The sequence below is a fragment of the Peromyscus leucopus genome, chromosome 16_21, assembly GCF_004664715.2.
Source record: "Peromyscus leucopus breed LL Stock chromosome 16_21, UCI_PerLeu_2.1, whole genome shotgun sequence".
NCBI classification, from domain to species: Eukaryota; Metazoa; Chordata; class Mammalia; order Rodentia; family Cricetidae; genus Peromyscus; species Peromyscus leucopus.
In genome coordinates this window covers 67,000,533-67,016,999 of record NC_051084.1, presented here as the reverse complement: position 1 = coordinate 67,016,999, position 16,467 = coordinate 67,000,533, and the positions used below count along the sequence as shown (strand labels likewise).

Here is a 16,467-nt window from a genome sequence, read left to right as displayed (position 1 = left end):
TTTTTCATCGAGAAGTTCGGCAAGAGCTTCTGTCTCCAGGGTGTAAGACAGAGGGTGACTGAGCAGGATACCAAACGGAGGAAGCTCTGGTTGCTACACACAGGTGCACACACTTGTGTGCCTCCCCCCACCCTCCCCCCACCCCCCGCCACATACACACACACAGAAATGGGGACTCTACTGATGCTAAGTTCCAATCTCAGCTCCACCATCAGATAGCGGTGTGACCTCAAACAAGTTATTGAATCTCTATGGCTCTCTCCTAATCAGGAGCATGGGGATAAATACGGGTCCTTGCAAAGGTCAAATGGTTACTATACAATATAGAACAGAAAGCTCTGGTTGCACGCAAGCACTGTCTAGAGTCAGATGCCACACTGCTTCAGGGTATTTCTCACCTGTCTGCTATCTGGTTTTTCGCAAGGTCATCCTTTCCAACACCTATCTGTGGTGAATGGTCTATTTTGCTGATGGGATCAGTTTCCACTCAGTAGTAGTAACCAAGCCTTCCCTTCGCCTTGACCTAACATGGCTTTTCTCTTTCTCATTGCTTCTTGCCTGCAGGAAGACTCCTGGGGTAACCCACAAGGCAAGCTCCCTCTGAGGCTTAGCAAACAAGCTTCATTTCTTTGAAGTTTTCCTAGATGGCCCCCCCCCAGGGACGTGTCCTTTCCTGTGAGCTGCACACACCTCTGAAAGTCACACAATGCTAAGTGTATCCTCATCACTGGGTGTCTGTTATGATTTTGTAGTTCGTTTGCTGTCTCTCAACTCTAACAAAATTCCTAAGATGTATCACCACACTCCACACCAGGACACTCAAAGGTTCTATGACTACCCACATTTCACTGATAAGGAAACACAGGAACAGGAAGTCAAATATGGTTGCCTAAGGTCCTTGTGTTTCGGGACTCAGAACTTGAACTTCACTAGCCTGACTCCAAAGTCTGCCCTTGCCCAGGAGAGCTTAGGAGACACATGGGAAACGAAGCCTCTCAGGGAGCTAGTCTTCTCCTGCTTAATGTATCTCTCCACACCCCACTGCCTCTTCCTCCTCTTCTTCCCTTTCTCCTTTTCTTTCATTTTTTAGTTTTATTTTTTTCAAGACAGTATTTCTCTGTGTAACAGCCCTGGCTGTGCTGGAACTCACTCTGTAGACCAGGCTGGCCTCAAACTTAGCGATCTGTCTACCTCTGCCTCTGCTGGGATTAAAGGTATCCTCCATCTCGACCTGTTCCCTCTCTCCTTTTCAACAAACATTTTCCATGGCTGGTCTCCCTCCCACTGCACTTTTGGGAAATTATCAGTTGCTTTGGGTGTTCCCCTCCTTGAAGTCCACAAGGAACACCAGCTGAGGAGAACATTAAAATGTGCAGAAGTGGGGATGGGGAGGGGACGTGTAGCTGAGAGTTTGTTCACAAACGCTCTTGGAGAACTAGAGACCTGATGGATGGTGACTGGAATTTCAAAAGCCCAATTGCTGCTTCCTCTGCAGTGAGGTGGTTGCAGAGGAATGTAAGCGCACAGGAACTGAAGTCACTCCGTCGATGTATAGGGTGGTTCCTGGCAGTTTCCCCTGCTGCTGGCTTGGCCCTGTGCCCAGGCAGAAGGAAGGTTCTACCCTGCAATCCTGTTTTTATCCTCTCTGGGGGCTGGGGAGAGGCTAGCCACCTAGCTAAGTCCTAAGATGTATTTGAGGGGTTCAGACAAACCAAGAGGAGCCAGTCCCAAAGGATGACCTTTGAGCAGCTCTTCCAGGTCAAGTCTTCATGCTTCCTATCTTCTGGTGGGGTTCCAAAATCGCTGCTGGCTGAGGTGTGTAAAATATGAAGGTACATTTCCCTTCTAATGCAGAGTGTCTCAAGTCTTTGTGAGGACAGAATTTTGCCCTTCCTTCCCACAGACTGACTGGGTACAACTATAGGTTCGGGGCCTTGTGACCAGTACCTCCCATGTATGAAGGTGCCTTTAGGGAGTCACTACTTTCCCAACTATTTAGAGTAACCACCTGGAACTTTCTGGGCACATCTTTGTAAGGTACTGCTCCCACATCTTGTCCCTGCCCACTCTGCTGGAGAGTGCTGCACAGAACTGGGCTGTTGGGTACCAGGTCTTGATTTGAACAGGCAAATCTAGAGTCCTATCATGAGCAGACGTCAACTGCCTCCTCCTACTCTAGGCTGGAAAAGCCACCCACTCCTCCTAAGTTCTGATTCCTGCTTTCTAAACAATAACCTCTGCAGAGGCATATGAAGTCCCTGACATGTCCTATGGTAGTGGTATGTGCTCATGTGTCCTGCTGCCCTGGGCTCCCTGGGACCATCCTCGCCATCCTGAGTCCTCCAGAGAGTCTAGTTTGGGTAACCTTGAGACTCTAACACTTGCTTTTTCTACTAAAGTGTGCTTTCTGGCTAGAAGAGCTAAGGAAGGAAAATTGGTCCAGCTAGAGGATCACACAGCTCTGGGTTGTTTTCAGGTTAGACAAAACAGCTCCCACTTGGATCTGTCTATACACCCTCTGCAAAGTTCTCCAGATGAGGCTCTGAGCCACAATTCCGATCACTGGGGATTTCCTGATGGCAGAGCTTCAGTCGGAAGAGACAAGGCCACCAATTCCAGGAAGAGCTCCACCTTCCATACAAGAGGACTTTCTAAACAATTTTGGTGGAAGTGGGGTGGCCTGGGGTTGGAGAGGGTAATCAGTCAGGAATGAGAGGTGGTGTGTGTGTGTGTGTGTGTGTGTGTGTTTGTCTACATGTATGTATGGATGCCAGAGGTTACCTTTAGATGCCTTCCTCAGTTACTCTATCTACACCTTCGTTTTTGGTCTAGCATTTCTCTTTTGTACCTGAGACTCACCAAATGTGGCTAGACCAGCTAGCAGTGAGTACCTGGGATCCTCCTGCCTCCACCCTCCCTCAGTGTGCAATGATGAACATGCACTAGTACATTTGGCTTTTTCACGTGGATGCTGAAGATCACACCTGGGTCCTGACTCTTGCAGAGCAGGAAAGGCTCAGCAACTGAGCCATCTCCCCAGCCTGAAAGGTGAGGATGAAAATCTAAAGAGACAGAAGACAAATAAGATGCTTACCGAGCTGCCCCCCCATCTCAGCCCCCATCACCAGAGCCTGCCACTCAGTCCTTTTGTTAGCCTAGAATACTAGCCTAACCTTTTGCTTCCAAGTTGGATAACTTGGAACTACCTTACCAAGATTCCTCACAGAAGACTAGCAACACACATCACCAATAAGGACCAATTCAGAAGCCCTTGGCCTGTGAACTAGTGAAGGAGCATATGTATGATCCTTACAACAGCCACAGAAGGGGATATTATTTATTCTCATTTTATACAGAGGGCATGGGTTCAAAGATATGAGAAAAATTAATAAAATCTCTGAAGCTTATGTGGGTCAGAGCTGGATTTTAATCCACATGTGATACCAGGGTTTTATTGTGAGTGTGATCTCTGGGGTTACTTCTGGAAGAGAAGTTAGGCCAACCTCAATGTGGAAATCCCTTAAGCTCTCGCTTGAGATACCACATCTTTGAGTAACCAGTGCTGTGCAGGCGCAAACGTTCCCTCCTCAATCTAATGAGCAGGCTGGCTCATTCTCCCGTCTCAGTTGTACCCCGCAAACCAAGGTTTGGGAGAAGAGACATATTATGTGCATTCCCCAAGTTATGAGAGAGAAAAATGAAAAAGACAAAGAAAATCTGGACCAAAACAAAAGACCCTGAAATGGGGGAATGAAAAAAGCACATAAACTAATTGAGACGGTAAATCTTCATTGTCAACATGACCTGATCAAGGATCACCTATGTCCGCAGTGGTGTTTCCAGAGATTACTTGCAAACAGACCCACCCTGGTGCAGCTGGCATCATCCCTACATTAAGGGGCAGCAGGGGATGCAGGGGCAACAGGGATGGGCAGAAAGGGGAGAGAAGAAAAACAGTCAGACATGAGCATTTCCTTTCCGTCATGGCTACTGTGATGCTCATCTGTGGTCTTCTGTGCCGTCCCTCCAGCAACTAAAGTCTCTAGAATTGTGAGCCAGCATGAAAGCTTTCGTTTTCATGTTTTCCATGTCAGGTATTTGTTACAGCATCAAGAAAGCCAAGAAACACAATGATGAAACAAAATGCGGAAAGCAAGATCAAATACTTACAGCACACTAAATGTGAATAACTTATACTCCCTGAATCCAATTCCAATCTCCTGAGATTAAGTTCAATACAGGAAAAAAAAATCTCAAAGACATGCTTTTATTTACCTTGGAATTATTAAAACTTCAACAGTGATACACAGACTAACAGAACACTCTGATGCCTGTTATAAACGTAGGCTAATTTAATTCTCATAATGATCATAGGACATTGGTACTACTATTAGCATGATTCTGTAGGTGAAGAGAAGATGCAGAATTGCATGTCTTATTCCCAGCCAGCAATGGCATTGCCTCTGGTGTAAGGAGAAGTGGGATAAAGAAGCATCCCTCCCTTTACTTAACTGAATGTCTCCCGACTTCCCAAAGACAAACGGCCCGCATTATTCCTGGGGAAGAATCTTGGACACCATTATTCCTGGGGAAGAATCCTGGACACCAGTCATGGTCTTTGGCAATGCTAAGCGTTGACTGTGACACACACACAGAGGAAAGGATTTTGGACTGTGCTGCAGTCTGACGCTCAGGTAGAGTCCTTTGAGAACACATTTTCTGCTCGGCTTTCCAAATCTGCTTTATCACTGCCAGCTTCAGTGTGAAGCCTCAGCCTAGTGGCTGTCCCCAGCATTTGTGAGATGGCAACATGCTGTTGTCATCTACAGAGGTTACCATCAAGAACCATGCAATCGAGTTATGTTGACTGTTTTAAGTAAGTCTACAAGTTTGGGTTGATCTATATTTATAACTTGCCTCGGCTGGATGAAGCCCACCAGCCAGCTTGGACATGGAGACAGCAGTCTAGTGAGGGAGCTGGGTGATCTCCTGATCACACTACCAATGATTAACGACTCTAGAAGGTTGAAGCGCCACCTCAAAATCCCCTCTTCCGTCATTTTTAAAAAGAACTGTTTTCTGATGTTAACCGTACCAGGAAATCAAAGACCTGCCACGGGGAAATTACTGCAGATGTGGATTTACTCACCGAAGGATGAACAATGGGCTGCGTAGTCACGCTCAACGTCGTTTCAGAAGAACAGATCACAATAAGCACGAAGCAGAACGCGGCTGTCCTTGGCGATTTCATCTCTTTGGATTCGAGTTGTTTTGCCTGAAATGGAAATAGGATGTTTTAGAGACACAGCAAATGATTTATGAAAGAAGGAAAGAGTTGCCACCCCCTGCCTTGAAAGCCACATCACACAGGACTTTTCAATAGAGGGGAAGGGCACAGACAATCAAATCGAGGACCAAGCTTTGTCTCGGTGGGGACATAAACACGTCAGGGAGGATGAGGAGAGGCGGGGGTTTGGGGGTGTTAGTGCAAGTACGTAAAACAAAGGTAGCAGGTTTGGGGGTTCAGTTCCCGTACACATGAAGAAGAGTGGGATGAATGAACGAGAGGAGAAAATGAGGCTGAAGAAAGAAAGCAAGAAAAAAGAGATGGACAGTTTAGTAGGAGATACTGTTAGGTCTGGGAGATGGTGCTGTGTGCCAAGCGTGTGCCGCACCAACAGGAGAACGGGATTTTGCATCCCCAGCAAGCATGTAAAGCCAGGTGAGGCCACACCATCTATAAATCCAGAGCTGCTGAGGACAGCCGGGAAATGAAATAAACAGCATCTCCGAAAGCTCCCGGCTGGCTAGCCTGGTGTATGCAGCAGTGAACTAGGCTAGATACTTGGGGTTGTCCTCCAGTCTCTGTGCATGCAGCTTGTCCTGTGCACACCCCACATACCTAGATCTGCACAGAGGGACAGGGAAAATCTCTTTCATGTAGTCTACTACGTATACTGTACCATAAAAGCATTCAGAAAATTTGCCTCACTTTTTGCTATATTCACTGCACTTTGGCATTTTCATGTCTACTTTATTCTATCTTTAACCTATGTTTTTATTTTAATTCTGAAAGCAACCCATTTAGTTTACCCCTTGACCATATTAATAGGCTAGGACTTATTAGTATTTAGTTATAAAAATACCAGTTTTACTTTATACCACTATTTATATCATGGTATAAAACATATATGATATTAATGCCATAAAGTATTCTATCAGAATGCTAATTTTTAAACTCTTTCTGTAGAATGCTGGTTATGTATACAGGAGCTTCTTATAACCAAATCATTCTTGTATTTGAAAATTGGAGCAATAAACTCAAGCCAAGTACATCCAGGAATCAAGAAAAATGACTCATTTCTTTTCTGACTTCGTGTGCACGTGCAATGTACACACAGGTTGGTCCGCCTATGCATGCACGTAAGGAGGCCAGAGGTCAATGTCAGGAACATTCGTCCGTAGTGTTCCACCTTATCTTGAGGCAGGTCTTTCATTGAACCTGGAGCTCATCCACTGACTCAACTGTCTGGTCATCCAGGCCAGGACCTGCCTGTCTACCTCGCCAGTGCTGAGATTACGGATGCTGGAGACTGCACTGGGCATTGACATGGGTGCTAGGGATTGAACAACATGGTAATACAGGAGGCATGTGACCCACTGAGCCACCTGCCCGGCCCTCTCACTGGGGTTTTCTATGCCCCCATGATGTGTGCCACTGAAAAGAGCCACAGATGAGGATGGAAGATTTGGATTAGGGACCAGGATTAGGACATTATTGTGACCGGTATCCTGGACTAAATCTCCTGTTTCTTGACCCTAATACTTCACCTGTAAAGTGGAAATCATTATACTTCCTCCCTTAATTCTCTCAGAATTTCCTGAGATGCAGATGAGATTAAAAGTCAGGAAGAGCTCCTGCGAAAAGAATTGGAAATATCAAAGCGCGATGAATACAACAACGGTTATCACCCCAATGGTCAGTGAAGGGCAGAGGGCATCCAGGAGGGAGCTGCAGAGAACACCAGAGGCTCAGGTTCAGGATGCCACACTGATGAGGGCCAAAGCATGTGCCAGGAAGAACTGTACATCAGCCAAGAGCCAACCGCTTTTCCCTCCTCGCCGGTGAGAAAGAGGGAAACACACGGCACTGTGAAATGTTTCAGTTGGCACATCTGGCAATCAATGCATTTTTTAAATTCCTCAGCTCAGTGATTTTAGGACAATGCTTTGCAGTTTCAGCTATGGGGCTAGATGCCACAGGCCAGATGCATCTGCTGCAGGGAAACCGTAGAGACACATTATTTAGTCTTTATGTTTGATCTGGGCATAGGCTGATGAAGTCTGCTGATAGCAACTATCTCTAAGACGAATCAGTCCATCCTATATCTCCACAGGCTACTCCCTCGGCAGGTGAATTAATTTTCTCAGGTCCCAACAGAGTGTGTTCTACACTGGTCTGCACCACAATGAGGCAATTAGTCAAGGGTATGAGAAATAATAACAGAATAGTTAGAGAGCCCAGGGAGGGACTCAGGCATGGGTGGGGGTGGAGGAGAGACTAGAGTAAAGCTCTGTTCTTTACTTCCCAACTGCTTCAGTGAATGTTTCCTGTGTGTTTGTGTTAGAGTTATGATGAATTATAATGTCCCTAAATTGTCACATCTGATGCACTAATGTAGGTCAGTGACCATTACAGTTCCATCTCTTTCTACCTCTTAGCCTCCTTTGAGACTGTTCTTAGTAAAGGAGACATTCTTCTTTCTGTTGAGACATTTGGAGAAAAATATAATACATTGCTTGACTCATTCGGGGTGTGTGTGTGTGTGTGTGTGTGTGTGTGTGTGTCCCCAAAGACACAGGACTCTTCCTACGAATATGCTCTGGAATGAGGGACAACTGTCAGCTACACTGCAAAGGAGGTGAGGCCTCCTTTGGAAGAAAGGAGAAAACCATTCCTCTGAAGGGAAAGCCATATTCCAAATAACTGGCCAGTCATGAGGCAGGGGCTTGGTCAGAGGGAACACAGCGCCAGCTGGAGACCCCTTCAGGGATGGAAGTTCCTACTTCATCAGGGAAGATGTGTGAGGCTGCAATTCCTCCCAGCCTTGCCCCTGATCTTACTAACGCATCTGCTCTCTGGCTGGCAGGAGTTCTCACCCAGGAGGAATCTCACCCAGGAGGAATCTCACCCAGGAGGAATCTCACCCAGGAGGAATCCAGCCGGTGCTTTGAAACTCAGCTAGTGAGAAAAATATCCACACTGATCCAGTTGAGACCTGGAGCTGCCTCCTACATTCAAGGCCATGTGTGGCCACTGTGCCTTTAGTTGTAATGCCCCTAGAAACGCATATTGCTTCTCACATTCCTGGAGTGAAGGTCAAAGACTAAGAGATGCAGAGGAGCAAGAAACGTATCTGTTATCATTCCCGATTTTCTCTTAATGAATTAACGTATTGGACACTGTACTCTAAGCCACTGCTTGTGTGAGCCGACTGATCCTGGGAACCGTGCTCTAATTCCCAGGATTAACCCCATCATGCTGAGCAACTTCCCGGTCACCTCAGACTCAGTCTTCCTGTCTACGAAGTTTTAAGAATCAGATAAAAGGAAAGTGGAGGCTGATGTCATATTCCAGGAATAAGTCACGGTTATTCTCGGCAACACGCGGACCATGACATGCCTGGCTCCTCGGCTGTCAATAGCAACGGTCTCTTGCAGAGTGGCTATGCACCAGGAAAGGCACAGTGAAGCTCCAGTCTATTCGCCCAAACCTGAGAAACACCCTGCACGGAAGACAGACTCTTCTCCTAGAATCTCACCAGCGGTCCCGGCTAACTCTGATTTTATTGCGGATGAGGAAATGGCAAGAGAGAAGAAAACAAACAGGTTTCTTGAGGAGTTCAACTCCTGGTCATAAAATGGTCACATCTAGGTTGTCTGATAATTCCGTGGACTGTCACATGGATGCCAGGATGCCCCCAACAGGGCCACTGTGGGGTTCTTTTTGAAATGATTGGCTTGGTAAACTCCCTACAGCTCTGCCTTCCCATATTCTCCCATCTGCCCCTCACCAAATACACTCAGCCATCTTGATTTTTCAGATGAGGTTCCTAAAGCTTAGGGCTAACTTTATCCCACAGCTAGCTAGGAGTGGAGACAGTCATAACTCAAGCAGTTGCCAATGATTCTTAAAAGCCCAGCTAATCATATTTCCCTATATCCTGGTGAGCCATGTGGATAGGACATTGGATAATTGCAGGTGGTGATGGAGATGACAATCCCTAGCAATGATGGTAGCTAACCACAACCCAGTGTGTGTTAAGCTCTCTGTAAGGGTGATGCCCTCTGGGCACCATAGTGCAAGCCTTCCAGTATTCAAGAAATAAGAGGAAGACCATGAGTTTAAAGGTAGCCTCAGCTACACATCAAGATGTCATTTCTGGAAATAAGAGGATTTGTAACTGGAAATTTTCCTGTGTCCCATCTGGTCCGCAGGCTCTCAGATCCAAGTAAACACACAGAGGCTTATATTAATTAAAACTGCTTGGCCATTAACTCAGGCTTCCTACTGACTAGCTCTTACACCTAAACTTAGCCCATTTCTGTTAATCTATATGTCGCCACATGTTCCATGGCTTTACCTGTGTGCCATTACATGATGTTTCCTGGACGGTGGGCTGGTGTCTCCTGACTCAGCCTTCCTCTTCCCAGAATGCTCCTTGTCTGCATATCCCACCTATACTTCCTGCCTGGCTACTGGCCAATCAGTGTTTCATTAAACTAGTATACAAAAGCATTATCCCACAGTAAGGATTAGTGTACAAAAGCATTATCCCACAGTAAGGATTTGCCAGGCGGTGGTGGTGCAAGCCCTTAATCCCAGCACTCAGGAGGCAGAGCCAGGCAGATCTCTATGAGTTCAAGGCCAGCCTGGTCTACAAAGTGAGTTCCCGGACAGGCACCAAAACTACATAGAGAAACCCTATCTCGAAAAACAAAACAAAACAAAAAAGGAGGATTGTCTTATTTAGTCCCCTCCATCATCTACAACTTGGTGAGACTACTAAATTATTCTTACTTACTTTCCACATATAGAAGTGGAAACTTTGTTCAAGGCTCAGAGCCACACTGCTTGTACCAGATAGCGGAGAAATTGATTACCAAGAGACCTGTCCACCAGAGAAAGGGCATTTGAGCCGATCAAATTTCTTGGTGAAATAGCAACAATAATAAATAGAAAATTTTTTTCAAAATGGACCAGGCAGCTGAAACATGAATTCTAGTCTCACATTGCCAGCAGTTATCCATGTGATACAGGGCAGGCTACTTTATCTTCTGAGTCAGAGTTTTCTTATGAACTAAGGCAAGGATTTGTCAGGACTCAATGATTGCAAGTTGAGTTACAGCAGTTGGCCTTGAGAAGTCTGTGACTTTGAAACATGTACAATTCCTTACATTTTTTTTGCATCTCAGATGCAGTCTTACAGATTCACTTCTAAAGTCACCCACCCCTCTGATGTGAGACCTGGCCCAGGCCTCCCTTCCTGACCTGTGTACCATGTCAACAATAGCTGTGACCCTTTTGCTTTGGCCCAGATTAAGTCTTTCTGAAGAACCTTTCTCTCTAGGCCTTCTATGCTTAGCTCTTAATGACTTTCAAAATAAAAGTACTCTCACTGGTACCCAAGGACCCTATGACCTGGCTTTTATTTTTTAATAATGTGTTTAATAAGTACTCCCCATATTTCTTCTACTAATGTTAGCTGATACAGGAATATCTAAAATAGTGCAAGAAGTTTTTCCAATGTTCATACAAAAGCAAAAGGTCCAACAAAAACCATTCTTGAGGGTGGAGGGCAACAATTATCAGCAAACTATTTTAAGAGTTTGGCAAACTAAGATAATCCTGCCATTTACTTGGTTCATTAATCTTCATCTCATAGGCCCAGCAGTCACTGTACATTCAAAGTTTACCCACCCACCATGTCCAGGAAAAGGCTGCCTCCTAATGCTAGTCCCTTGATGCGTGCAGCTATAAATAGTCCTATTCCCCGAACACCTACACACACTTATGCAGACCCTGGGCCTTCCCGCCTGCATGACATGTATTGTTCCACGAAGCCATGATTCCCTCTCCCATCTATTCATGTGTCCATTTATTAGGTCCTGACAAGTGCCAGGTGTTCTGCTGGGCTCAAGGAAGTGGCGGTCACCAAGAGAGTGGGTCCTGTCTCCATAGAGCTTGGAGTCTAATGAAGCAGACAGATGTCATTAAAGAATCAATTGCTCAGGTCACTGTAGTATTAACAGTTCCTGAGCAGTTGTTATGTACCCAATGCTGAGAACCAACTATATTTAATCACTTCATCTTTATAACAATCTCACTGAAGGGTTTCAGGGATGCTTTCTAATTAACAGTGTGATCTAAAATTAACTGAGTCACATAGGGCTTAAACAACTTTTGAGTAAGAATTTAAATGCAGGAAGCCTAAATGTGGTGTGGATCATTTTATCAGTGTGCTGAATTTTCTGGAAAAACAAAACAAAACACCCATAAGTAGGACCTGACCCAAATCTTGGGTTTGTGGAATGTGTCCCAGGCACAGTGTTTATTATCTTTAGGTTGGGGGAGTGAGAGGGTGAATTAGAAGAAGTTCCAGGTTAAAAACATCATGTGCAAAGGCCTTGGGGTAGGAGAAAGCAGAGTCCATTTATGGTGCTATAAATGGGTCAGAGTGCCTGGACATTGAAAGAGCAGAAGGCAGGTATTCTGGGAGGTGAACAGAAGCCAGGCTAAACAGACCTGACAATTTGGACCACAGGATTAGTTAAGATTTCATAAAAAGTCATGTGGGAGAGAAGGCTGGAACCAAGTTCAGCCGAATTCCCAACAGTCAGCTTCGGGCCAAGAGGATGATTGCATTCAGGTATTTAGGAATGAGACTCCAGTAGCAGGAAGGGAAAGAGGCCAGCCATGTCATGCACACTTATAATCCCAGTGCTTTTTGAAGTTGAGGCATGAGGATCTTGAGTTCAAGGTCAGCCTGCGATACATGTGAGACTGTATCCAAAAACAAACATAGAAAACTAAAGCAATGAACAAGTTAGCAGAAAATGATGTAAGCCAGGAAGCTTTGGCATTAAGAAAGGGGATGTGGTCAACACTGTCCATGATGAGTGGTCCATGAAGGAGGGACTAAGGGTGTCCATTGGAACTTCAGACAGGATGGTCTCTTAACAAGGATAGAGGTCTCATTGGGGTACTGAGGTAGTCATCATCCCGAGAAGAGCTGCAGGGCATGTAGGAAGGAGGCAAGGAATCGGAGATGGTGAGCACAGGACTGGAGAATTTGCTTACAATGGCCTCAAGGGAGTGAGTGGTGACCCTTCAGTCTGCACCACATACTTGGGTAATGTTGTATCCATAGCTCTCTTTTGTATGAATTGAACAAATTATATTTTACACTAGGGTGATATCAAGGGAAGCCTTGCCTCTAACTCAACGTGGCCTGGGGCTCACTAACCAGACATGCTATTGTACCCTTCGGGAGTAATTTAGAAGCTGTCTCTTTATACCTTTTACGTCCTTGTCCTAGGGTAGAGACTAGACTCTTTTTGAAAATATATCCTTACCAAAATCAAGACTTAGATTAAAAATAGTATATTCCCTTATGACCTCAACAAGAGAGAATAACACAAAACAAATCTCCTTGTCTAGATGATGGGCAATGGGTGATGGTGCCTCATTCCAGGAGCAGCTTTACACTCTGAGATTATTTCTTTGTTTACTGGGGATGTGGCTCAATGTCAGAGCAATTGCCTACCCTACCAAGATTTGGTCCCCAGAATTTTAAGAAAGCAAACAAAGAGAAAACAACTTTTGTCTGGGAGATGGCTAATGGGGAAAATGCTCGCTGTGCAAATGTCAGAAACTGAATTGGGATCTCTAGCACCCATGTAAGAAAACTAAACAAGATTGTGTGTGGCTATAATCCTAACTCTGGGGAGACAGAGACAGCAGCATCCTTGGGGATCACTGGTGGTTCACCAGTCTAGCCAATTGGAGCATTCCAGGGTCAGTGAGTCAAAAACATTAATTAGAAAGGTAGGGATTTATGGAAACAGACAACCAGTGTTGACCTCTGGCCTCTGTAGACATATGAGGGTGTATGTGCATTTGCACATATGTGTGAAAGTGCATGTACACAAACACATACACACAAACAAAGAGGAAACAAAAATGAAAAAATAAATAAATAAGAAGTCTTCATTCGTCTGCATGATGGTTGAGGATGCAATAAGGATGGGATGCTGTCCATATGTAACCTCCCTCCAGAACAACAGAAGTGCAGATTCAAAATCTTTAAGTGTAGCTTTAAGAGGCTCCCAACAGACCTGTATTTACAACAGCGGAGTCGATAAGACTTATCTCTGTTGACCTTATTTAATACGGTGACTCATCCCTGGCACATGCAGGATTCTAAAGTAAATATTTATTCAACACAAACACGAAACACAATGCCAATTAAAGGATTCTATTGAAGAACATTTTTTTTTCCTATTTAATTTTCCTTTGCCTTGAAATAAGCTTCTGTGGCAGCATTGTGTCCCAGCAGCTCGGAGACTATCTGATTACAGAGGAGCATTTGTTTGTACACAATGGGATGGAGTTTTCCAAAACACACTACACATGTGTTGATTCTTGATAACTCTAGGCTTCTTGCCTTCTTGTAAGTCACCGGGGGATTTTAACCTTCAAGCGGAGATTAGCATCTTTAAGAAAACATGAAGTTCCTAACTGAACTCTTATCTATTCTATCTCATAGCTTCCATGTTTCACAGAAAGGGGTTTCCCTGCACCAAGAGAGAACAATGTCAAGTAGACTTTCCAACTGCAGACAGGGGTAGCCTTGTGGTTGGCCACAGGGCTAGATTGAGAAGGAGTGGGTGTAAGCTTCACAGTCCTGGAGGTTTACTGCTCTTGGGTGAGTAGTTAAATAACACTAATGATGTGTGGCTAACCCTGCAGTCTGGAGTCTTCTGCTGGGCCTCATCTTAACTATTCGATTGCTGGATTGTGGAAAATCAGAGCTGGTGTGGTCTGTCATGTAATTTAAAATATTTCAACATGTTGAGCTAGGGAGCTGGCCTAGTTGGTAAAGTGTTTGCTGTGCACACAAGAGGAAGACCTAAATCCAGTCCTATAGCATCACATAAAAAGGCCAGGCTCAGCAGAAACTTCTAGAACACTATGTGGAGCCAGAAGGATCCCTGTGGCTTGCTGGCCAACAAGTCTAGCTAAATTGGTGACTTCCGGGTTTAATGAGAGATCCTGGCTCAAAAAATAAGGCAGGGAGTGACAGAGGAAGATACCTAGAGGGAGACACTTATCCTCAACATACATGCCTTCATACATGCATATGCACGCCTCCAGGAATGTGTGAATTCACACACACACACACACACACACACACACACACACACACACACACAAAATATTCCAGCATGTACATCGTTACAGGGCCATCTTAGCCCTCTGAAGGACTCCTTTCAGTCCTGGCCACACCACCTACAATGTGGTCTGGCTACCCTTGCTCATGATCTTAATTCTCTTATATTTTTGTTTCTCCCATTATGAATACTGTTGAATTTTAACGATAAGGACTATGCCACACAAAACTGAAAAAGAAATCATAATTATTTCAGTTTTCTCTCCAGATGTAACTATAAGACCTTAATGCTCCAAGATGTATTAATCTGGACCATGTGACTGTAGAGCTTATTATCATAAGTATTTTACAAAAAAAGAACTTGACAATGTGTCTCACTGGGGCTCCCTCTGGTTCCTTACCTGTGTCCCCTCCTCTGTGACATACCTTCTCCTCCCCCTATTCCCCTGCTTCTCTCCTTTCTCATCCACCACAACCCCCAGAGCTGGAGTCTTGCCAAACACCTCTCCTTCCCGTTTGGCTTTTCTACCTTGACACCTTTGCTCTTGGGGAACTTGTCTAGTTCCACAGTTTGAACACTGGTTTTATGTGAGAACAGTCCAAGCTTTATTTCTACCCTGGCCTATCTGCTAAATACTAGGTACATAATTCTAGCTGTACCATCACCATCTGGGTCTAAATTTGGCTCAGCTAGAATCAAATCTGCTGTCTTCTGTGTGTCCATAGTCTCTCCTAACCATCTCTTTCTGGATTCAATTTCTGCTGCTTTGTTCTCCAAATACACAGGCCCACAGCCCTACCGTTATTCTTGGGCACAAGAAGCAGAGAGGGGTAAGGAGTGGCATCTAAGCAGTTGCTAGGTAACTGATGACACTCTCGGAGGAGCTCATGTTCCTTTCTGAGGGGGTTGGATGCTACCCAGTCACATCTGGATGGTGGCTGTAATCTCCTGAATGACCCTCCCCCTTTCCCTGACCACACATCCTACACAGTAGCAACTGTTAAGTTTTCTCTGGCCGAGCTCTCCTCTAGACCACCACTGCATCTAATTCAAGCACTTCCAACATTTTCAGATGTCCTGAGGATGGATGCTTCGGCAACATCTGACAAATCTAACCTAACCTAACCTAACGCAAACCCAGCTCAGCCAAAGTTGTCTCCGGAATATTTGGATATGGACAGACCCACTCACAAGCTTTTACTGTGACTTCCTTTACCAAACATGGCATAAATACTAACAGTAAACGTGGGTTAGATGCATTGCCACCTCTGAGTGTCTCCTCATATGGGTCTTGACCACTGCGAAGCTATTTTTCTTCCTTTTTGAGCTTGGGGCATTGTTTTGGGCCCCTCCCTTTTTTTTAATTACTCAATAACAATGACCGCCGCTACCTTTGATCAAGCACGTCTACAGACTAGATGTAAGGCTAAACACGCACACACATCAGACTCACTTAGTCTTTATGATCCTATCTTATGAAAACCACCATTATTGCCCATTTGCATAATGGGAAAACCAAAGCCTAGCTAAATTACACAATATACCCAGTTCACACAGCACGGGGTAGTGTCTATCCCAAAGCCTGAGTCCTTGGCCTTTGTGGCACACCGTCTCTCATCTTTCCTTCAGGGATGCATCCTTCTTTGAAACACACCTGCATTTCTCTACCTAGCTGCTTTTCTGGCCCAGCCTTGTGGATCTCCTGGCACCCGTGTTGTGGTTTGCGGGAGTGTGGCGCAATAATTCGGAACATGAACTCTGAAGTCAGACTGCCTGAAATGTAATTATGACTCTTACACATTAGTGTTTTTTCTTTAAGCAATTTACTTAACCTTTGTATATTTGCTTCTCTATTAAATAAGGATTACAATAACACAGGCCTGTTGACACAACTCAAAAAAAAAAAAAAAAAGCTATCTTCACAAAACAATGGTCATGGTGCTTAGAACACAGTGAGCACTCCATAAACACATGTCATCCAAATTCTCAATACTAGCAACTCAGCTCATGTTA

The 16,467-nt window shown here is 44.9% G+C and overlaps 1 protein-coding gene across 4 annotated transcripts in view; it reads right to left on the bottom strand.

The window, feature by feature from the left end:
• Adgrf5 (adhesion G protein-coupled receptor F5) overlaps positions 1–16,467 on the bottom strand; it is a 95,407-nt gene that overhangs the window by 48,702 nt on the left and 30,238 nt on the right. For all 4 annotated transcript variants that reach the window (XM_028887271.2, XM_028887270.2, XM_037200162.1 and 1 more), the window contains exon 2: positions 5,150–5,275. In XM_028887271.2, the coding sequence (XP_028743104.1) occupies positions 5,150–5,251 (102 nt within the window). In that variant the 5' untranslated portion in view covers positions 5,252–5,275. The remainder of the gene's footprint in view (positions 1–5,149; positions 5,276–16,467) is intronic.